The sequence below is a fragment of the Rousettus aegyptiacus genome, unplaced genomic scaffold (genome assembly GCF_014176215.1).
Source record: "Rousettus aegyptiacus isolate mRouAeg1 unplaced genomic scaffold, mRouAeg1.p scaffold_m13_p_13, whole genome shotgun sequence".
Taxonomy (NCBI): Eukaryota; Metazoa; Chordata; class Mammalia; order Chiroptera; family Pteropodidae; genus Rousettus; species Rousettus aegyptiacus.
Window position 1 is genome coordinate 55705400 of NW_023416288.1, and position 25571 is coordinate 55730970.

Here is a 25571-nt window from a genome sequence, read left to right on the forward strand (position 1 = left end):
ATGGCCATTAGAAATGATGTTCTTAAAACTGAGTGACGGTGGCTAAGACAGACATAAAATGCCATTTTTATAAATTCAGATACAGACATCACTGTGGGGTTGGGTGTTCTGTTTGAACTTTTTGATATTGGTTGAATTAAATTCAATGAGCATATGGTATTCTTACAAATCAGAAAAAAACAAAGCCATTTTAATTCTGGAGAAAAATATTTAAGTAACAGGAACAGAGATATGTGGAAATTATATATATATAAAAAAAATATTTCAGTAGAGCAAATCAAAGGGCTGACTTATATATTTGAGTATACTGAAAAGTGTAAATTAATGGCAGTAATATGTCAATGAATATACCAGGTATAGAAACTAGGCACAGTAACAGCTCCAACTATTTTCTAATATTCTTGCTTTGTATATATCAGTAAATTTGCTCAGTTCTATAAGCTAGATCCTAAGGGGAATTATATAGCAGTATGAGAATATCCTGCTATCAATTTATATTCTCAATTACAAAAAACACTAATCTTACTTAGCAGTTGCAAATGTACACAAAAATGTACGCACAAGGATTTCATTGCTCAGTGTACACCAAAAACAGAAACAAACACTACTGACATATAGTCATTGGATAAATAATTTAGGAAACAGCCATATTATGAAGTATTATGTAGGCACATTTAAAAAAAAAAAGTAGACCCAACTATATTCAACTTCTCTAAGGCAAGGGATAAAAATTCAAACAACAGAATCCCATTTGTTAAAACACACACACGTACAATTGTAAATGTGCACAAAAGAAAGTGCAAGAGGTACATTAAATTGTTGGCAGGATTTAGGTCCGGGAAGGAGGATGATATAATGGGAAATACTCATGTTGCCTAATAAACAAAATAAGACAGCCCTGACCAACTCAGACGACCTTTCACCTTTGACCTTTTTAAAAATTAAATTTATTAGGGTAACACTGGTTAATAACATATAAATTTCAGGTGTACGGACTTTACATCTGTACACTCTGTGTGCGCTCACCACCTGAGGTCTAGTATCCTTCCATCCAGTCACCTTGTATTTAACCCCCTTTGCCCTCTTCATCCTCCCACCAACTTCCTTCCCCTCTGCTAACCACTATTCTGTCTGTTGTCTGTACCCATCAGTTTTTTTATTTGTTCATTTGTTAGTTTTTGCTTTATATCCCACATGAATGAAATCATATAGTTCTTTTTCCATCTGACTTATTTCATTTAAAAAATAAAATAATCAATAGAACTATATCGAACTAAAGAGTTTCTACACAACAAAGGAAAACATCAACAAAAAAGGCAAAAAACTGAATGAGAAAAGACACTTGCAAATGATACCTCTGAGAGGGGGGTAAGATCCAAATATGTAAAGAACTCATACAACTCAACAACAAAAAAAATAAACAATCTAATTAAAAAGTAGGCAGAGGACCTAAATAGATAATTTTCCAAAGAGGACACAGAGAGAGCCAACAGATATATGAAAAGATGCTCAACATAACTAAGGGAAATACAAACCAAAACCAGAATGAGACACCACCTCACACTTGTTAGAATGGCTGGCTATTATTATCAGTAAGACAAGAAGTAGCAAGTGTTGAAGAAGATGTGAAGAAAAGGGAACCTTCGCACAATGTTGGTAGGAAGGTGAATCAGTGCAGCCACTATGGAAAACAGTATGGACAGTCCCCCAAAAATTAAAAGTAGAGCTACCATATTACCCAGCAATTCCTCCTTCTGAGAATCCACCTGAAAATTCTGAAGACACTTACTCATAAACAAATATGTGCCCCTATGCTTACTGCATTATTCACAATAGCCAAGACATGGAAATAACCCAAGTGTCCTTCAGTGGAAGACTTAACAAAGATGTGATTCATATATACAATGAAATACTACTCAGCCATAAAAAAGGATGAACTACTGCCATTTGTGACATCATGGATGGATCTTCAGGTTATTATACTAAGTGAAATAAGTCAGACAGAAAAAGACAAGAATCTCTACCTCTTATTATCCATTTAACTCTGAGAAATTCACTTAACCTCTATCAATGTCTATTTTCTCAAGTACTTCAGGGCTGCTGTTATGGATCACATGTAGACATGAGTCAACATGTACAGAATTTACTCTGGAGGCAAAAAAGGATCTTTGCCTTCCTGGACAAAAAGGACATAAAATCTATGTTTTAGAAGCATTAATACTACACTTGGACTAACAAGAAGAAAGAGACCAAGGGCACATGAGGCTATTATAACAAACCAGAAATAAATCCATAAGGGTCAAATTAGAAGAGGAAAGAGAAAGGAGGTGATGTAGGTAAAATAAAACAGATTGCTAAGAAAACTAAAAGCTTTTTAAAGATGGGAAGGATCTCTGAAATCAATTTCATCACCACCTTCTCACAAATTTCAAAAACAAGGCTCAGAAAAGTCACAAGATCATAAGCTAGTGGGACCACAGTAAAAAATTTGAATCCAGTCTTTAATATAGCTCCATAATCTTTAAATAATACAATGACTCTCAGTCAACAGGTTTTAACTAAACGGAAATGAAGTGTGGAGAAAAAGGAGTCTTGTCAAAGTTTCGAGTAGTTCAAACATGAGCAAACAACGATGCCACCAAGAGAACTGACAAAATCAAATGGGAGAGTTGATCTGTGAAGCAAAATGTTTTGTTTTGGACACGTTGAATGTGATGTAATATAGTCCTCCTTGGAGTTACAGCTCAAGTATTATTCTAGAAGATCCTCATTAACAAATTATATAAGAGCCCCAAGCCTGACTTCTTTGGGTCAAATTATCAACAACTGAGATACTGAAAAGTATTTCTAAGATCATAGTACACCACCACAGGAAAATTTAATGGGGGAGGTGAGGAAGAATGCTTGGAAATAACAGTATAAATTTCTATAAAATGTGTCTTAAAAATGTAAATAAATTATCATACTTAGGATTTTAAAACAAACCCAATTCCCTGACAATTTTGACTTTTTTTTTTTTTTTTAAGCCAAGGCAACCCTTAGTTGACCTCACTGATTACAAGGACGTTGTCAGCTTACGATCCCTTATTTCTTTTATTTTTTTATGCCTACAGCACTTGGCCTTCCTAGGTAGTCTCCCATGCAAATACTAACCAGGCCCAAACCTGTTTAGCTTCCGAGATCAGCCAGGATCAGGCTTGTTCAGGGTAGCATGGCCCACAGACTAACCTTTTTTATTTTAAAAGACCACCTTCATTAGAGCCAATTGTTTTCTTTTCATCTAACCTGGTTTTAATTCTCCCATTAATTTGTACTCCTTTAATATAATGCTTCCTTTTGTTGTATTACATTTTCTTACACCATTTTTTAAGAGTCAAGTTACACAGAAAAGGGAAAGGCATCAAAATGTGACAAATGATAGTTTAGATAAGTAGAAAGACAGCAAGAAACATAAAAATACACAGTATTATTTGTAAAGTACCTACCAGCTGGAGAAAGAGTGAAGAAAACCGCGACGGCATGACGCAGCGCTGCAAACTCAACTCCCTGGCCTGGCATTTGAGCCCTTTCCACATACAGCAGCAATGCCATTTGCTGAAGCGCGAATCATCTCTACACTGCGATCTTCACTCTAACACCTTCACTTTCTTCCTCACATTTGTAAAATCTCTCTTCCACTCTAGTTCAATGTTTGCTTTAAGACCCAGCCCAAAAACAAGAGAAAGCCTAGTATAACATAAGAAAAACCTTGAAACAACAAAACCTGCATATGAGTTTCAGTTATACCACTACTGTCTTAAAATAAAAATTAAGGTTTTTCTTTCCTAATTCCACTCCTGGCACGCAAAATGAGTCACACATGAGTATGGGGTGAAGAAAAATGGGGCACGCTGTGGATGCAGAATGTAGTTCCTGCTTTCTTACTATTTCCCAAATTTTTAACTGCCCGTTCCCACTCATATGTTGCAACCTCAAGTCCATTTTTCCCTGAGTGGATAAAGAAAAATAAAGCTCTGGTTCTGACTTTAATGTTTTTTTGAAGAATATAGCAGAAAATACTTTATTTCTAATCCTAGATATAAAAAAAAATCTAAATAAAAATTTAAACAAAAGGCCTTGCCCCACAAAGATTATACTATCTACCTGGGAAGGCAGAGAGAATACAGACAAAAACAAGATAAAATAACAAGTGCCTATCAGCAGCATGAAGGACAGGTTCTATGCTGGGGTCCAGAGACGAAATGCAATAGGCTCAGTCAAGCATGTGCAGTAATTACACCAGGCAAGGTTTAGGTCTGTAGGGGAAAAAGGGTATTCCAGGCAGAATAAAAAGGGTAGGCAAAAATGAGAAGCATGCTAGGGAAGGAAAGCAGTGAGACAACAATGAATAAATCAGTCTAGTCAAAAGAGAGGACCAAGCTGATCTGTTCAAGGTAGACGTAGACTGGGCCTAGGGTTTTAGATTTTTGATCAAATATACAATTTAAAAAAAATCACCAAAAATTTTATGTGTAAGGAAGGTAAGGGTTAAGTTCATTCCTACTCAGGAATGACTGGCTTCTTAACCTTCAGATCTCTTCAAATATCATTTCGTTAGAAAGGTTTTCTCCAACCACTCTGAGTAGCTGCTTGCTCACTGTCCCAATCTAAATTACCTAGCCATGCTTTTTTTCTAGCATAGCACTTCAATTACTACCTGAAATCACTTTATTATTTTCATACTTGGTTATGTGTCTCTTACATTAGAATGGAAGCTTCCACCACTGAAGCAGAAACCTGTGTCCATTTCTATACCCTGACATAGCCTATACACATAGTAGGTCCTCAAGAAGTACCTGTTAAGTGAGTGAATAAATGAATGAATGAGTGCTGATCATGGCAATCAGCACCGCTCCCAGAGGCGAATAAACAAATCACTTCTTAAAGGGCAAAATTTGGTTAACTTTTACTGTGAATTCTCGACTTTCTCCATTCAGCACGCATTAAACTGACACCTCTTGCTCATCCTTTCCTATTTCTTCCTCTGCTTAATTCCAGTGTTACTTAAATTTCATTACTCCAAAGTACGACTCTACTAAATATCATGAAGAAAAAAAAACAAAAATCTAACTAAATTTGGAAACTTTACAAATTACATTATCTGAGTACGTCAGTATATATGTGTATGCTTTTTGATCCTGCAGACCTAAAAAGTTCAGAATATTAATGTGCCAATATGCCAACAATGCTGCAAACTATATTTAGGACTTAGTTCTTCAAGTTTAACAGTGAAGTTTTAATTATTCACTGGGAAGCTTTTAACGTGCTTCTGATTTCCTACATACCAAATGTATTTTTAATTTAGGCAGTCTCTAGAAATGCTTATCAAAGGATTACTTATTTTTGTAAACTACAAACAGCACATCTGCTTAACGTAAGATTATAACACTTCAAAAGTAAAATCTTGGGAAAAACCTGGGTTAAATGACATTTTGCAAACTGGGAAGCTCTAGAAACTGCCTGTGAGAAATTTTAAAAAAATCTTGGCGGTAATCTGAGCTAATGCTAAAAACACTTGTTAAAAAATACCAAAGTAACCCAAAGCAAACCATTTGTAAGAGATTATTCAGTTTAAAACACCTAGACTAAATTTTCACATCTGCATAGGAAACCACTTGTCATATTTTAATAAGTGACACCACCAAAATACTCTCCAGCTCCTTATCTATTAAATTGCAACATATTTCATACTAACAATCATCAATTTTTGAAACTCAAAGTTATTTTCTGAAACAGATTTATTTGTTTGTTTGTTTGTGTAGCATTCTACTTTTGGGTGGATCAATTATTCATTCAACACAATGGAAGGACACTGTTCTAGATGATGGGGATATAGCACTGAACAAAACAATGTCCCTGCCCTTATAGTGAAACTTACATTCTAGTGGCTGGTTGAGAAAATTTTGTGCAGGTTTACTTCTTATCACTTATTCTGCTTCTCCATACTTTCATGGCTCTTTTACATATGTACTATCAAAGACTTCAGCAGTTTTAAAGTTCAGGTTTGTATGCACCCAAGTAATTGATTTTAGACCAGGCCTTAAAAGAAAGAGTTAGAGAAGCAATAAAGGAGTTTTAATTAGTAAAAGTTGCACTTCGTATAAAACCCAGAACCTACTGGGGCACCATAAAATCAACTCAGTCAGAATTTTTGACAACCAATAACTTCCATCCAATCGCTTCAAAAAGATAGATAAAATTTTACTTTATTCCTATTCCTAAATATTTCTCAGTATCGGTTCTTTAAATGTAAATTCTATTTCTGAGCAGTAGAATTTTTTTTTTTAACAGAATTTCATGGGAAATTTCTATATTTAAAATGTGCAAAATTCTAGCTAAAATAGGAAGACCAGCCTATCCCCATGCCTCCAAGAACATTTCAGAAACACCTGAAAAGTCACTACCGTAGGTAATTGTGTTATCTAAAAAGCTAACAACAACAACAAAAACATTTAATGAAGTATTTAGATTTAAATTACTCTGAGATTCCTATATGACATAATACATTGTGATCGTAAATTATGAGACATCTAACTGGCACAACTTCTGAGCTTTAATTTTTCCCATCTATAAAATGATGACCATATACAAAATGATATGACCACTTGTCAATGCTAAAATGATACTATGATGAAGGCTATAATAAAATTAACAGTGGCCATTTCTGAACTCAGGACAGAAATGAGAATATATATGAGAATATATATTTGCATCTCTGCATATCTTAATTTCAAGCTTCTGTTACCATCTCTGCGTTAGACTTAATACCTTTTATAAATTACTACTATTATATATCTTTTCCCCAGATGACTAGAACTACACGGAAAGACTTTTTTAAGCACTTCGATACACTTATCTTTCCTCAGAGAAGATATGTACCAAAAATAATGTGTTGGGAAAGAAAAAAATGACAACTCTGCTTTAGTTTTGTTTTGCTTAAATCTGAAAGCGGATGCTGTCTATCTGCATGATGAATAGAACAGGGAGAAACTAAGGGTGCCAAGAGGAGGAAAAGAGTGGGACTAAAACAAGAAAATTTTCTAGATGAACAGGGAAACAACTCAAGCCTTTGAAAAACAGAAACTTCCTAAATTATAAGAAATATTCACACTCCTTATAAAAATCATTATCCAATGATACATATATATACGCAAAATTATTTTAATTTTTGCTCTACATTTTTCCTCCTCTGAATAATTTATTTGCTAAAGAATTAGTTATACCAGAGTACCAAATTAATGAAAGGTAAAATATAGAGGGACATTTTCATCAAACTGAATGCCAAAAGCATTCCATACTAAATGTCAGTTATGTGTACATTTTTAGAAATCACACTCTCCATCTTCAAGTGCTTGGTATAAAGTTCAACTACTTTATAATGAATAAAATGAGAAAATATATTTCTGTGTATTCTTCTGCTAAATAATATAGGATACTGGTGAATCATTCTGCTAGAAGTGAAAAATCAGAGGAACAAGGTCATGAAAACTAAAGGGCAACCTTTAGTTATACAACAAACAAAAAGCATTACAAGATCAACAGTTACTATTAAATTATTTTCATCCTTTACCTAATATATATATAAACGGGCATCTTCAACATAAAGGGGTATGAACTGTTAGACTGTGCCAGAAAAGCATTTGTTCTACACAGACTGGTTGTTAAAGAAGTCACTGCTCTGTAATTACAAACCATTTGTACACAGGATGGACTGTTTTAGGCATTTTTAGTAATATGAGTCATGAGCAATTCACACTATGGATGACTTTAAATTCTCAAGAACACCACTTAATGACAACTCTGGAGTCACACAAAATCCTACAGCCAGTCAGTCCTTAAAACTCTGCTTAAATTCTGAAAGAGGGTCACAACTACTTAACCCCATCCTTACATATGGCAATCTCTTCTCCATTAGACTGACAAAAAAGGGGAGATATTTCTTGTCCAGAGTTTCCCTAACAAGTGCCTGTGCAAGGGCTTTCCTTAACTGTTTTTTTTTGTGTGTGTGTATGTGTAATCCAAGATATCGTGAACTTTAATCCTCATCATTCAATTCTGTAACATGAGAAAAATGTTACTAATTAAGATAGTACTTTTCAATTAACAATTTTTGAGATGAAAATTTCAGAGATGTTAAAATTTGAAAAAATGTGCATCTTCTAAGACCACCAGCAATAATTTACAAGGAAGTACAATACCAATCACTTACCCTTTTAACATGATGAAGTATTCCTTGCAGAACAGAAAACATGTTGAATAAGACTACACCTCAGAAAATTTCGGTTTGGTCCCAGTTTTACTTTACATCAATAGAATTTAATGTTTTTAAATAAGTTACTATCATTAAAGCTGACCATGACTCATACAACTCACAAAACTATTTTAGAAATACATGAGCCTAAGTGGAATTATGTGTATCATACAATGTAAAGCACAAGTGTGATGTCACATTTTCACTATTAATGCCATACTTGAAGAATATAATGTCAGTCTTGCGATGGCTGGATTTTAAGCATTAAAAATCAAAAACTAAATTCTGTCATCTTGTTAATTTTGTTCTCAAAATTTATTTGAAGTGACAATTTAGCCATTCGATAAAATGAACTGTTAAAGAGTTAATACAAGAGGAAATGTGGAGAATCGAAGTATACTACAGATAGATTTTGTAGATTTCAACTGTATTATAGCACAGAAGAAAATACTTTAAAGAGTACATATGAAGGTTAATTATGTGTCATAGTCCTAATTCGAATGCTCAGAAACAGGATTTCTTCCCTTGCAGTATTATACTTAAAACGAATTCGGTATTATATTTTTAAGTAGCCCCCCCCTTTTTTTTTTTAACATGATATAGTTTCAACCGTCTTTCCAAATAGAAAAAGGCAGGTGGTTCCTATTGTACATGCCTTGATACCTATCTGTCTGGGGCATTTTTCTTCCTGCCAAGAAGAAACCGCTCATTAAGATATCTCTAAGGGAATTTATCGCTTCTGAAAATGGAAGTCAAAAATCTTTTCTTCATGCACAGATCTTAACAAAAATGTATGGTGTTTTGGATAAAAGTTGACTCTGCTCAACAGTAAACTTTTAAAAATCCTTTACGTTATTTCTGAACTAAAAGTGCAACTGCTATATAATGTGTCCATATTCTAAATAAGAAATGTTAAAGAATTGCTCTGAAGAATGGAAAAAAATTATAAAGCAAAGCATAGCAATTACTTTTGTGAGGAATCCCATTACTGCAGACTTAAATCATTAACGTAAATAGACAAACAATGTAAGAGCTGCAAATCCCTCCTGTAACAGCAGTGTTTAAAAAAATTCATTGTATAACTTGACAAGGAACTAAGACTTTATTCAAGCAGCTAATTTTTATAGTATGCCAATAATCAAATAATAGATTTAACAAATACGTACAGTCCCAGAGAGGACATCATGAGGGCAACAGTTGAGAAGGTGACTCTTGCATACTCTGTCATCACTGAATTTGATTCGTTGACGAGTAGTATCTCCTGTAATATAGGAAAGTTAATAACATTCAAGGTTAGACAACTGGGAAATGTTTATTTTCTGAGAGCCCTACTACATCACTAGCTTTTTATGTGTGGCTATACACACATTTATAAATCAGCTCAAGAGGGATTAGTTTTTTATATAGTATCTTATAGAAAAACTATTTTAGACAACATGCAGTGGCAGTATATGTACTGCACATGTAATTCGAATAGTCAAAATGGGAAAGCAATGCATTCTGTTAAAAAGAATAATTCAGAAAAGCATAGGATTTAGAGCAGGAATGGACCTTAAAGATTATTGAGTCCAACTCCTTCAGATGGCAGATGAGGAAACTGAGGCCTGAAAGGTTTAGGAACTTGCAGCAGACCCACTAGGAGAGTTTCTACTGGTATATAATGTTCCCTACTTGACACTAAGCATTGATTTATTTTGTAATTATTTACATTAATTGAAAAACATAAAAAATAATCTTGCAAACATTGCATACACACTGCGAATCCCCACTGAACCCCAGACGCCATTTCTTCCACTATTTTGTTCCAGCTGAAGTGTCTCCCTTTTGCTGCTGGGAGGAGTTAAGAGAGGGTAGAATAATGTGTTTAAGAGCGTACAAACCTGGAAGAAGGACTTACACACCAAACACAGCCTAAATGAAAGTTAACTGTAATGCTTCCAAAGGTCCCACATCTCCAAGTTTTATGTGGCCTGTGCTATATGTGGCCAAACTAGATACATTTAAATTCATTCTGTCTTCATATAACACAATACACCATCTCCTAAGCAATAGGAGCATCCAACCTGCTAAACAAATATGCCTATCTACTTAAACTTTAAAGAATTCAAGAAAAAGAAAGGTAACTAGCTCTAATAACAAAATATTGATGTTAGTTACAATTTTTTGCTTAGAATCTCTTTGGAAAAAAAAGAAAAAACTCTTAAGGATGTAGAGTGGTAAGCCCTAAGAAATGTAGGTGTTTTATTTTAGCCTTAAATTGGTATCATTGATGAACGAAAACCTACTGGTGAATTACTGAAGCGAGAATGGTTGGTACCAAAACAGATTATAAATACTGCTGTACTTCACATGATGCCTGGAGCACTTCAAAAAGTTTCATCTAGAAAATGATTCAATTATTTGAATTAATTTGTTTTTCACATGTGAAATACAGAAAGGTTAAAACTTTACCCCTTTTGCATTGGTCTCATTTTGAAGACCTTAACTCAAAGTTAACTAAATACTGCCATTTTTAGGTGGGGTAAGATTTTGTTCAAATTGTTTTAACTTAGTTAAAAAGGCTTAAAGGAAATTGTTTTGCAACAGGGGTATATAAAATTTTAAAAACAGTGATTTAGAGTTAAAATGCTAGCTTCAGAGCAGTTCAACAATAGGTTTTCTAATTAAAAAGTAGGTTATTTTTGACACCACAATTTGGAATAATTCATTTAGTGTTCATGCCTGCTACTATAAAGGTTATTTTGATGATCCTTTTTTCCTTTTAAACACAACTGCTTTTGTTCCACATTCATTAACACATCTGAAAAGTTAGCAATAACTCACGGCTCGGCGAATGCGGGGCCTTTCTGACACTCCCTTGCAGATTGAAGTAGGCAGGCATAGATACATTGAACCTTTACAAATAAAACAAGGGGCCAGATTGTTCAGTTTGTATAGAATAGACTCTGCCAGCAATTTCAATACAGCATCTAGAAGTACATGTTGATTGTAAAGATTCTTGTATATGAAAACAAAAGTGAACAAAATCAGGGTGTTTTATTGTTTTAAATACTAACTTAACGAGTATTAAGACTATGACTGACCAGAGGTACAAGTCCGAGGCTGAAGCTCTAGAAAGTTGTCCTTGGGCCAAATGGAGTTTTAAAAAATGTTTTTTAAAAATGTGTATCATTGAGACTTTTGGTGAGGGCCTTACTCATGTTAGAATGGTACTATGATAATCTCACACCAGAATGGCAATGCTCTATTATAAGCTTTTTGCTTCCTAGCACATAAGGAAAAAAGTTTTGTTTTAAATCTGTACCCAAATAATGCTAAGAAATTTAAAGATTCAAATTTTTTTTAAGAAAAAAAATTTCTTCAATATCTAGGAGTCTCCCTGCTACAAGTATCTAAGCTTTTCAGTAACGCAACAGCAGTATCATTTCAGTGTTTTGTCAAACTAATGGCTCAAGATTATAAGCCAGGCCTTAGAATAAAATCAAGATTCATAGTTTACTAATCAAACATTTCATCAAGTAGGGTAACTGTTTTTGCTTCAGAAATCACAACATTAAATCTAGAGTTAAGATACACGTGCCCTGAAGACACAGCTGTCAGATAAAATATGAACAGTTCCAAACACAAATTTAGCAAATATTATCCCTGATGAGCTTGAAAAAAAAATCAGCTTCTACAAATGCCAAAAAACATTTTTAAAAAACGTTTCACTGCACTTAAGTGGTTGCTCTATACACATTTGATAACTGCAGTAAACACAATACACACAGCTATCAAATATCACCTATACATTATAGAAACTTTTAAAACAATGAAATAATAAAACCCCTGGTAATTTGAGATACAGAAATACCCTGAGGGATTAGCAACTGAGTGTTTATAAATATTTTAAAAGTTTTACTTAAGAGACTTTAACATTTTAAAATAATTTGGCTACATTACCATGTCCATGTAGTATTTAATAAATCTGGGCGTATGCCATGAAAGTATAGTTTGGCTAAACCAACAAAGAATTTTAAAATGAAAATACTGGTAATTTTGATTTCTGTCAAGATATCTGGCCCAAACCATGTTTTTCAAAAGAAACGAGGTAAAATAGCACCCATTTTTAAAAAAGAGGTGGGTGGGTGGGGGCTATAATAGGGAACAAATATGAACCAAATCTCTTTACAGTACAAGGAATTACTTTATGAATTCAATGTACTCTATCTTGAAGTTTTCTGGGCATATAATCATGTAAAAATAACCTAAATTAATAAAAAACAATTGCCCTGTTACAATATACAATAACATTGGCTCCGAATCATAGAATCAAAACTATTGGTGAACACATCCTCTGTGCTAGAGAATGGGGTTACAAAGAAACATAGAAGACAAGTTCTCTACCTTCAAGGAGCCCATGATTTTGCTGAAGAAATAGGATATTCAAATTAAGTAATGAGTAATAATGCAAGGTAGCATGATCCAGGTACCAAATGGATGTTTCAAAGAGTAGTGCTCCAGGAATTCTAAGACCAGAATTCAAAGACAGGAGAGGTCAGAAAAGGCTTCATGAACTAAGTAGAAGCCAAAATATGAAGGAAAGATATAGAACCTAGACCAAAGGAAAAAAGAGTATTCCCAACTGGAATATCTTTGACAAAACTTAGAAACAAGGAAGGCTTTGGCAAATGGCTTCATATAGGAGAACAGTAAAGTTGGGACAAAATATTTTTGGGGTACAAATCTGATTCTTAAACAACATTTTCATTTTTTTTCTTCAACCCAGATTTTTAGTGTGAAGACAAAGTATAAAAAGAATGTTTAATATAATGGGGCAGAGATAATTTGAGTTAACCACAACAAAATGTCCTACCCATAAAAACATGTAGGTCTCTCTGCCCTATAAACTCAATAATGTCATTAGATTTTGTACATAATCACAATGCCAAGTTGTTAGAATTAGAAACTTGATTTAGAACTTTGGCAAGCAGTGCTCTTCATATGAATGGAAGTATTGAACTTTCTATTAATACTTCCTACCAGACAACTAACTTCAGAGTAACAACTCGCTTAACCTGTCTTTTGTTCAACCCTTTCATGAGTTTCATGAATTATGAACACCTGAGTCACAAGTATACAGAAGTATTATTACATATTATATTATTCCTCTCCTGGTCTTTAAGCAATGTAACAGAGCCTAAGGTGGTACTAAGACAGGTTCACTTAGGGAATATGAACAGGCTACTCTAAAAAGAAGGTTCCTGTCCAAACTGTCCTCAGCTACTGCTAGTCTCAAAATTCCCTTTAATCTGTCGGGAGGCAAAAACAAACCCGCTTTAAATCCTAACACTGCCATTATATGGTCCTGCCTTTTCTGAAACTGCCTTAATCTTAAATTGTAGTAACCCTTAAAACCCAAGCCTGGATGGTGTCCAGTATCATTTTACATGCTGCATGCTATTTTCCCAATGTCCACCCCCATCCCTCCAGTGTCACCCACCCTCTCCCTCCCATACAAACAATAATTCAAATCAACTTTCACAGATTTAGGTGCTATTTTAAAAACATCAAAATTTTACTTTACCCATTCTCTCCGATGCTCCCTGTATATTTTTAAGCTGTGAATGGATGACCATGCTATGTGATCAACAACTGTGAAGGCTAAGCAAAAGTGAACTGAGTTTAGTATTATAATTTCAAAGAACCTTAAAGTTTGTAATATTTGACATATATAATGGTATGTAGAATCCTTATCTTACTGCATATTATCAGGAATCAACGGCAAGCAATTTATGAAAACAACTAATTAGTATTTCTTTTGTCTAGAATTAACTTAAAGCTTAGTTTAGGGAAAACAGGAAAAAACTCAACAGCACACAAAGCAATGGAAGCACCTTCTAGTTTATAAATGGGGACAGGCAAGGGAAAGCCCTCCCATAATCTCCAATGTGACAACTAAAGCTCTCCCCACAGGTACAGTTGTTAGGTGTTCACATGTCACTGTTGGCTTGGGACAGGGTAGGCATATTCCCTCTAAAATAAAATCAATACCATTTCAGTGAAAGGAAAGTCAGAGCTAGAAAAAGTGCATAACCGAAAGCTTAAAGCTTCTCATGTGCCTGTGCCCTTGAATCTTCAAATGCAGAAAAATGTCCCATCCTCTTATTACCATTTCTACAATACAAGCTACTGAGTCCATATAATAAGGTGGGAACTGTATAAAGACCCATGGCCAATTTCTAGTCTAGTACAAGGCTGAAGGAGACCTGTCCTGTAATAGTAAACCCTCATGTCTCCATGTGGAACCAAGGTAAAAGCAGGTGACTATCACTGTACAGTGACTATTATTCTTAAGAACCGATGTGATAATCACTTTTACACCCTCCTCGAATTTCCTGACCAACTCTACTAACTTCTCCCACCTACTTTTATATGTTTTTTATTTTAATTTTTTTTTAGGGAGGGCAATCCTTGGTTGACTTCACAGATTGCAAGGACATTGTTAGCTTACAATACCTTTTTTTTTTTTTTTTTTTAACACCTACAGCACCTGGTCTTCCTAGGTGGTCTCCCATCCAAGTACTAACCAGGCCCGACCCTGATTAGCTTCCGAGATCAGACAGGTCGGGCTTGTTCAGGGTGAAATGGCCATACTCCACCTACTTTTATTGTTACTTTAGAAATCAGCCTAAAACTCACCTATAGGAACCCTTTTGTAATTAACTTTAAAAAATAAAAATAAAAAAACAAAACCTCATTACTCCATGTTCCCTTGTTAATACACTCAGTTTAATTCATTGCATATTTATATTGTTCAAAGTATAGGATTTGTTTATAAAAAACTCACTACCATGTGTTAATATGATTCAGATGCTCTGAAGATACTTAATATAACTTGATATAAGTCAAACTTTTCAGAAATTTATTTATTACATAAGAGAAAAAGAGAAAGTATACTCATCCAAACATAGCAGTGGGAAAAACCAGTCATGGCAATCTCCCTTCCAAATGTAATAGCAATCGCTTCTTTTAACAGAACTTGTACAATCATACTGAGTTGTAGTAGCAACTTTTACTTCTCCCAGAAAATGCAAAAAGAAGGATGTTATACAGTTCAAAAAGGCTATCCCTCTTAATATTTTTGTATGGTTCTACAGGTTTATAATTACAAATAAGTATTAATAACACAATCTCCATGACAAGCCCAACATTTTAAAAATGCAATGCCCAATGTAAAAGAAAATTCCAAATTATTTTTGCTATGACCAAAGATAAATATTACTAAAATAATTTTTTAAATCCACCAATCAACTTGTCCATGAAAATCCAAGTAATGTTATAAGGAACGAGACTGGAAAACAGCCTTGGTAGGAGAAAAAGTTTACATAGAGTCTTTAAGAGCAACAGAATGGTAATGGAAATGTGAGGACGGATATTAAAGTGGATACGTTCCAAGGAATCTATTCCACTCCTTGCCAAGCCCTATCTTCTCTCACTGCACAAGCACAGAAACCTGGCCCCTGGGTCGATGCCATCATATTTCTGGGGGGATACATGCTTTAGGAAATCTATGAATATCTCCCTTCTTATATTTAAGGTACATTAGAAAAGCCTGAATAGTTACCTAAAAATTAAGTTCTAAAGGAGATTATACAGAATTTCTTTTATAGCTGTCATAAAGCAAAGTCAGTCATTAAAAAGCTGCAGCCTGCTAAATTTTATATTTTAATACTTACTTGCAGAGCTGCCAATTCTGATACAGTAACACTAGTTTTCTGGATATCTGGTGCCTTCTATCATCCAGAACTTTCTAAACACAAAATTAGAATTGATGAAAGCTATCTCTGGCTATGAAGACACAGCTGAAATCAAAGAAAAAATGATTGGCTGACTATTAAAAATACAAGTTCTCATTGACTGGTGATAGCTATAAAAGCTAAGTAGAGCCTCCCCAAATCTAAAACCAATGAAGAAATAAAAAGGGAAAAGAAATGAGAATATCAAAGGACAGAGGCGACAGACAACTCAATGATAAAAGAAGTTAAAATGAAAAAACAGATTACCATGAAGGAGACTGAGCCTTACGACTACTGAAAAGGCACAGCAGAAACACTGTGTCACATGGAATATACATTAAGTTCACAAGGAATGCTCCTGGGGAAAGGACTGAGACTGTGTAGAGGATTCTATTCCTATCAGCAATTACAATACCCTAAAAGCACACCAGCCAATAAATATATAGAAGACCTTACCTGAGAAGTATTCTGTCTAGTATTATGAGGCAGATTATATCATAACACAGGAACTTTTGGAAATACAAATACATGATTTCTAAAATCTGAGGGGGATCAACTATTCCTAGTAAGCATACCCTGGTGTTCCCCATCCTTAATGTAGAACCACAACCACTTCCTCCACATTTCTAGTCTAGGGGTTATCTTTGATAAGCAGCTTTTCCCACAACCAAGTATCTTTCACAGTCCTACCACAGAACAGGTTGGTGAAAACCTCCACAACTGCTGACTGCTACAGACCAAAACACTAGTGGAGAGGTGAGAAATCAAGCTAAGAGGTCATTTCACCCTATAATTCTAGATGGAACTCTCTAGGGACTCCTAGACCGCTTCATCTCACAGGTATGCATTTCTGGCCAGTCATTCCTAAGTGGGGGCTTTGGTATATAACAATTCAAGCAACTTTCCTTTCACATAAATAAGAGAACAGTATTTTTCAAGTATGAGATTTGTATGAAGAATGATTTTAGGTGATTTTACCAACAAGACATTTAAAACATCACTCAATCACTTAGCAGTGATTATTTATAAGTCAAGGGAAGTTTCCATTTGGCCCTTAGTATGCATTTAATATATCTATCAAGTTCTAATTTTTTAGTATAGGATAAATGACAACAGAGTCTAGACATCTTTTAACACCATGTTGTTTTCATTGCATTAATTTTTCTGGGGAACAATAAATTATTTTAAAATTAACTTATACTTTTAGAAAGTTGACAAAGGAAAATATTGAAAAAATAGAAAATACGGTAAAAAGTAGTAAAGGTGATATGTGTGACTAACACTGGGAAACAGTTACCTAGAACAAGGCTTCTCAAACTTTTTTCCCTTTTTAATTTTATTAAGAATGGGGTGACTTTTAATGTTTATCAAAGACATGTGGAAGGCTGCTTAAAACACAGATTGCTGACCCTATCTCTAGCATTTCTGTAGGCCTGGGGAGGGCCCAAGAACTTACATTTCTAACAAGTTCCCAGGTGATGCTAAGGTTGGGGACTCACTTTGAGAATCACTAATTTAAGAACAGTGGTCAACAAGCTTTTTCTTAAAGAGCCAGACAGCAAATATTTTAAGCTTGCCAGCCATATGTGTCTGTTGCAACTACACAACACTGTAAGGCAAAGCAGCCATAGACAATATGTATGCAAATGGGCATGACTGCATTCCAATACTATTTACAAAAAGCAAGTGGGCCACAGTGCTAGACTTAAACTAAAACATACCCTTAAGTAACTGAAAGTGAAGTATATTGTGTAACCTAATATTTGGACAAAATACAGAAGCAGCTGAACAGCTAGGTACATGGTAGATATTATCCAATAGCTATCCAACCGATTTTACTGAAAGACAAAGCTTTGGAAAGTATAACTCTGAAAAGAGAAAACTGATGTCTCAAAAAGGTAAAAACAAAACAATTTACCATGCATTCAGGAAACATGACAAAAGACTCGGCAAGGGCAGCTGGTTAAATTCCTTTCATGTTGAATCACACAGGTCAAACATCACTGCAGATGGTTCACAACTAAATTAGAATGCATGGATCAATATCTAGTGTTGTTGTTTTTTTAGAAAAAAAGTTTTACAGACCTTTTCTCTAGCCCATGTTAAACAGCAAACTATGACATTTATTCAGTTGAGAGCTACGTGTTACTTTCTAATGGTTTTGACTTTTCTAAGTCTTAAGTTATTCAGTTAAAACAAAAACACGAAGCTGCAGCCAGTTACGGAGTTTTTACAAACTACTTTTATCTATAGCCTCAATAATTTTACAAAATTGATGAACTCATTTATTTTGGCCCTGCCTTCCAATTTCTACCCTAGTGGCTACTAGGGCCTGAGAATTTAAACCAAAAAGGAACAGAATGACTTTTCTGCAAGTAGTATATCCACAATATTCCTGTCAGAAACTTACTCTCTCACTCTCTCATTCTTTCTCTAGCAAAATGTTCCAACTTTTTTTCATCTTCTCAGCCTACAATTTCTTAGTAGACTGATCATGTTGGGTAGCAGAACCCCTTGTTTTCTTAAGCACTTTATTAACAGCCGTGAGCTTTTAGGATTCGGCTCATTTCAAACACCTTTCTGGAATTCCATTCTTAAGGAGCATTGGCCTATCTGCAAACCCACTGCTTGCCTGAACCATAAACAACTTCGAGCTTTAATGTCTGTATGAACTACTTGGTACTGAATTCTATCTAACTCACTAAACCTGACCCTGATCCGTGATACCTACTTGCTCTTGACTTCCTGCTACCCATCTTGCCCATGCAGCTCACAACTAATTATGTTAATATGACATTTTACACACGCCAAAGCATTTTTATGCTGCTTATAGAGCTTATGCAGTGATAGACAAAATAATTTTTCTTTCGTTTCAGTTTTTTTAACCAAAGTAAATAATGTCTCAGAATATGGCTTTCTTGAGAACTAAAAATCTGAGGTGATACTATTATTGTTTTCTAGGCTATTCTGCAGATAGAAATATGAGGTGATACTATTATTGTTTTCTAGGCTATTCTGCAGATAGAAATATTGGAGTTCAAAATCCAAAATAAGTTAGAGTTTTTTCTTTAAAATGGATTCATTATATGGGTGTTAACAAAGCTTTCAGTGTTTTTAAATTCCTGGACCTCTGATTAGTCAAATATTTACTAAACCTGTTTTACCTTATGTTTAACTAAATTTTAGCAACCTTCTGTTTGCTAAAATTTCTTATACTGTTAAAGAATTTACAAATGTGCACTTGTGTGTTAAAGGCTATGCCTCCTTCACTTAAAATGAACAATCCAAGTGGAACAGAAGAATGGCTTACAACTGACCAAGAAATAAGTATGGTTCACTATGTTAAAAGAAAATGCTCTCAATGTTGATGACAAGCCAAGGGACACGAATTACAGTAAAGATGATTTTATGAAGAAAATCCACTAAAGAAAACACTACTTCAACCTTTGATTCAATAACTTAATTTGCAGAAAGGTAGCAATGGCATACCATCTTATAGGTTCAACAGTCAGGTATCCCTAATTTATTAGGAACAAGTAAATGCTTTTCTGAACTATATTTTTCTGGGTATCTCCTAGGATGAGTACCCCTTTTACGTATCATGAACTACAACCACTGTACAATATATGATCAGCAAAAATATTAAATTCTGATTCATGTACTCTATTACCCGAGGAAGTACATCATCAGATGTTTAAGAAGATCACCATCAAAAATAGCTAAAATTATCTGAAAGCTTTAACTTGCCCTAATCATTCCTTAACCATAATGGACAACTAAAGATGCTATAAAATCCTATTCTATATTTTATATTCTATTAGTTTACCAGTTGTTTTGGGGGTTAGATTGCCATTTTTGGCCTGTTTTAACCTTTCAGAGATGGTTTCTGATCCCATTTAAAGGTTATAGCTATTAAGAGGTATGGAATCCTCAAAACTACCTTCTGTAACTTCTCTAGTTTCTAACCTTAAGATGTAATCTAAATTCACACTCTCGATTTTGTTTTAATACCTATCCTTTGCACCCTGCCAGGCCTGTCTAGGGTAAGAACCAGAGACTTAATCATAACCAAACTGTATATTTGCTGGCAAAAGGTAAAGCTTTAGCTAAAGGACATCTCTGCAATTAATCCAACTCAGCACAAATGACTATAGTCTGTGAGAGGACACTGGGTTCCTCCAAGTGTCACAGACAAACCTCAAACCACTGCTTGAATTTTCCTGTGCTACTAATCCCTGCTTTCAAGTGGAATATATTCAGCGGAAACAAATTATCCCTCCTTTCTTTTAATGCTAACAACTAAAACAGAAAAGTATTTATAAAATTTAACATATCTTAAACTTCAAATAAAACAGATACTAATTTATATCTACTTATGGTTCCTCCTTCTAAAAAACTTAAAATATACTTATTTTTCCAACATCAGTATAACATAGGAAATTATTTGTTTTCCCATTTAACAAATTATAGATTTAACTTGAGGCAAAAAAGGTTAAGCAACTTACCCAAGGTTACAATTAGAGGTACAGCTGGGGCTAGAAACCAGGTCTCCTGAGTCTCAGCCCAGTGCTCTTTTCCTTAGCCCATGATGCCTTATCAGAAAAATCCAAATACAGTCAGACCCCCAGTTACATGGGTATGAGTTACACTGATTCACATATACAAACTTTATATAGTGTGACCAATGTTTCAACTCACGCGGTACCCTGCTTCCATTTATGCAGTATGCCAGGCATCGGCACGATTTTCAGTGGCACACAGGCGGTTGCCACCACCAGGGCCCTAGGCAAAATTGCAAAGAAGGCAAAGTTTGTCTTTGGCCCTCCCATCTCCCTTGTGCATTCCTCTCCCACCTCTTGGTCATCCCCCTGCCCAGCCTCCCAGCACCATCATGCTGCCCTCTGGTTGTCCAAAACCACCCACTTCCACCACTCACCCAGGACTGCCTTTTCTGGAAGTGCCCAGTGATCCAAAATTACCTCTCCATTTCCCTGCCACTAAAATTCCTATTTCTGAGGATTTCAGTGAAGTTTAGATAATCTAAATGACTGATTTAAGTAATTCGAAATAATGTACATTTAACAGACAAATCTCTAAGGAGTTTAAAAAGGAACAAATTAAAAACTCTGAATTGGGGGCAGGGGAGAAGGAATAAACCTTTTACTGGGGAAAAGGGGAAGTGAAAGAGAAGCAAGGTTTTCCCAGTGCCCTGGGCCTCCTGTGCCACTTCAGATTCCTTTACAGTCAGGACACTAAGGACTGTGGGGCTTCTTGCCACCTTGAGTCCCACCATCCTGGAAGACAGTGGTTGCTTTATAGTTAGTCCTTGAGATTAAAATTTTTAAAAACTTGGACAGAGCTGCTTTAAATACCTCCTACCTACCTTTTCCATCTCTCTCCTACCTCTTGGATCCCCAAATCCACCTCTTAGAGCCAAAATCACCCAACAGCATTCCCTGTAAGCTGTTTCTGTGTCCAGTACAAAGCTTCCCATTATATGGTTTCAAATTACATGGTGTTATTGAGGAACGTATCCATGTTCCCCATCCCTGGATAACTTGAAGTTGACTGTATGCTAAAAAAGAACAATCCTAATTATTTAAAGGTCCTGAATCATAAAATGAAATATGTAAACTCATTAACTATATGGTAAGAAAAAAAAGAATGTTCTGATTATTATCTTCAACACATGAAAGAACTTGAATATCTAAAAAAAACCCATTCTATTCTTTTCCTTGAAAGTAGCATGTTTCTTACTTCTGGCCCAACACGGCAGTGAAAATCCAGTCATTTTAGCTAAATAATATTGTGGACTCATAAAAATGAATTAATTGGTAAATCCTCTTAGTCTTGAGGCAAAAAAAAAATCCAGTAAGACACAAAAAAATATAAAATTTGAATATAAAACAGAATGGATTTTCAGAAATTCATGTTTCTGCTGACTACACACACAGGAACATATTTTTTTTAGTTGTAGCTTTGCAATATCAGATTAGCTGCCTAGTTCGGAAATTGATCAGGTGAAAGTAGTGTACTTTGATTCTACTATCCTCCCAGTAAAATTAGGAAATTCAATCCATGTAGAATGTTCCAAATATGGTATCCATGTAGGATTAAAAGGATCATATAAGTAAATCTTAAATGATTTCTACCATTTTATTACAAATGTCAGTTATTCTGTCAGCTAAACTCCTGCATTAAGCTCCTTCCCAACACTCTTTGTAAAGTAAAAGGAACAATGTTAAGACACGCTGCAGATACAAAATGACCACCCTTATCTAAAAGTGAAAAATGATGATGGGTAGTTTTCTCCACTAGAATTTTTAACTAATGTTACTTTCCAGGGTTTACTACACAAATAAAATTCATTTCTTTCCCTATCTTCCCCTCTTCTCTACACAACCACAAGTCGGTTTGCCATCTACATCCTTTGTCTATGTGTTCTACGAAGTTCCTAATACGGGTTTTTATTAAAATAACTGTGAACACTGAAAAGCCATCCCAAATATTCACTGCCAAAATATCTGAATTCAATTTTAAAAAATCTACTCACGTATTTTGCTGCGAGGCACTCAAAATTCTAAGGACTTAAAAATTTAAGAGTGTGCCTTTTCTCTTATGTCAAGCAATTTTAATTGAGAAAAAAGCATTTCTAGAATGGCTAAAAACTACTTGCCTGAAGAAGCAACATATAAAAGTAGACAAGTGTTTTGTTTTAAAGAAAGTATTTTCTCCATATTAGCATGGATTTAAGCTGAATTTAAGAGTACAGTATAATTATCAACAAAAAAGCAACAGTTCATTTTTTAGAAATTCTCTTTATGACAAAAAGATATCGAGCAATTAGTGTTTTTCTACACAAATTCTAACCTTAAGTGCCTAAAGGAATCGTTTCCCTATATTCAACTCACTGGGCACCACATATTCAAAATGGTTCTATTTGGGGCACATGCAAGATTTGTCAATATTTACAGAACAAAGCCTCTATTAAATTGTCTAACAAAATGGAGGTCTCTCGGAAGAAAAAAAAAAAAACAGAACAGGCCATTAACATTTTTCTATTCACAAAATGGGGCCAAACACACCCACTTCAAGAAACCATGGTTTGGGTCAGATTTTTCCTTAAGTATGGCTGTTTCTGTGAGGATCGCGAGTGCATTTCTGGGACTGGGTTCACAGCAAAGGTTTCCTCCGGACCCATATAAGGGGGTGGGATGGGGGTGGGCTGTTCTCTGAAGATACTCTGGAGGGCGGCGACGAGGGATAATCCCAAAACTCCGGGTTAGGGATTAGCTGAGGGGGAGGAAGCTCTAGCGGTCCGCTGATACCTATTCGGCCACAAAACCCGCCGCCCGACTACGCAAGAGACGTGGGCTCTCCGGTCCCAGCCAAGTCAACATTGAAGGCTCAAACTCTCCTTTCAGCCTCCAGGCCCCGCCTGACCCCATTGGCAGCAGTTCCCGCCAATCCGCTTGGTCACCGCCTCCCCTAGTCTGCCTGCCCGGCTCCAATTGGACCGGCCGGGAGCCGGGACCTCGTGTTACCAATCTGGGAGCCCCTTACTCAACCACACACACACAAGCCCAGGTGCGCCCGCGAAGCCCCTTCTCCACGCCTTCCCCATCCCCTCCCCCACCCCCAGGGCGCTGGCAGAGACTTACCATCCCGGGAGGTGCCCATCAACTGGTCCAGCATCGCGCGCATCTGGGCCTGCGCCGACATGGCGGCGGTGTAGCGGGCGGGCGGACAGGCGGGGGTGGGGCGCAGACCGGGCCCTTTCGGGCGGGGGTGGGGGACAAGGGGAAGGGCTGGGGGTTAGGTGAGACGCTGTCTCGGTTGCCGCTGCCGCCTCGAAGCGTGCGGAAAAGGAGCCGGAGGGGTTGCAGGAGAGTCCGGGCTGCGCTCCTGACAACGACGCGTACGTGGACGGCAGCAGCCGCCGAAAACGACCCTGGTCCCCTCACTCTGTCCAGCTCCTGGGACAGAGGCGATAGGGGCTAAGCAAGCTCTCGCCTCCAACACCGCCACCCGCCAGAAGCCGCCAGGCCCCCCCCTCTAAGCTCTGACGCCGCTCGCCACCGCCGTCGCCGCGACGTGAGCGCGCACGCTCCTCGCGCTTAGTCGTTTCCCGCGGGGGCTCCACCAACTGGCGTCCAACTGTATTTGCTCCGCCCGCCCCGCTCGGGATGGTTTCCACCCTAACGGCTCTTGGGCGCGTGCACGCGGGTTCTTCCGCCCCTTCCCCCCAGATCTCGCGAGACTCAGGGGCCTGAACCGACCCTCAAGCCCTATCTGCCCGAGGCTCTCAACCTCGCGATCTCGGCTGCTGGTGGTATAGGGCAGGGCGACGCACAGTGCTAGCGAACCAGATCCAAATTAGCAAATGTGCCTGAGGGTTACCCTGAATCAAAAGTAAGTAGAGACCTTGCTGGTCGGCCTGACTAAAGCTAGCAGACTTGGTAGCTAACATGGACGTGTTCCTGACGAACACTCACCGATCAACTCCCTTTTCGGGGCCCACCCAGAATCGTGCAGACTCAACCATTTTTCTCATTGTTGCCCAATCCTCTACAAAAGGAGCCCTGAAAATCTGACATTTGGGTTATTTTCCTTCATCTACATAGAGGCTTTAAGCCCCTCGAATTGGGGTAAGTCAAATTCAGAAAATAATACCTTAAATCAATACACTAGGAAACAGGCGATCTAACCCATTTGGATTAATAATCATCATTATTCGCAATCAAAAGCAGGAAGCTGTTAGTCTAAATTAAGGACTATTAAGATTAAACAGTCTTTGAGAAAGGTAAGGACAGGTGATCTTGTAGAGAATTTCTTTTTTCAGTGTGAGATAAATTTGAAGGATAAAGCCTTTTCAGCCTGTATCAGCAGCAATGAGAAAGAAAGCCTGTGTTGTCACAGCTTGCATCACCCTGGATTCAAAACCTTGGTCGACTACTAACTGGGAGCTTCAGCAATTTACTTCTTAATCTCATGTTTAATGGAAATATAGACCTTATAGCATTGTGACGACTAAATAAGCCAACAGAAAATGCCTAGCCCCAAGCTTGCCCTGGTGTTTTACCGTTTTTATATATAAAATATTAATTCCTTAAGATGATCATATGTACTTCCTAGATACTTTGAAAGGAAATAATGGTAAAATTTTGTTATTAACATTTTATATGCATTGTCTTGGAACTTATAATCTATTAGCAAAACCAATAAAAAATTACCATGAAACAGCAGTCATTGTTCCTGGGTCCTTTTAAATGCATATTGGGTCAATAAAAATTTTAGAATCACATTTTTAGTAACTGAAAATAGTTTCTCTCCAGTTATTCACATAACTCAAAATTCAAACAACTCCAAATACTAGGGAAAGGATCCTATTTACAATAAAAATTAATTATGTCATAGAAGGATGGGCTATTATATAATATCCTTAGGAGGGAAATACACTAAAATGTTGAATAATTATATTAGTGAGATTTTAGTTCTTACCT

The 25571-nt window shown here is 36.3% G+C and overlaps 1 protein-coding gene and 1 pseudogene across 10 annotated transcripts in view; both read right to left on the reverse strand.

Annotated features, from left to right (window-relative positions):
- Positions 1–24170, reverse strand: part of LOC107519339 (putative RNA-binding protein Luc7-like 2) — a 56885-nt gene extending 32715 nt beyond the window's left edge. Inside the window, exons 1-3 of one of the 10 annotated variants that reach the window (XM_016161890.2) lie at positions 23730–24170; positions 11114–11184; positions 9457–9551 (exon numbers count right to left, since the gene is read on the reverse strand). In XM_016161890.2, coding sequence (XP_016017376.1) covers positions 9457–9551; positions 11114–11171 — 153 coding nt within the window. In that variant the 5' untranslated portion in view covers positions 11172–11184; positions 23730–24170. The other 9 variants (XM_036230833.1, XM_036230832.1, XM_016161888.2 and 6 more) reach the window with 9 other exon arrangements.
- On the reverse strand, positions 14811–14928 carry LOC118611194 (annotated as a pseudogene).
- Positions 24171–25571: the final 1401 nt, after the last annotated feature.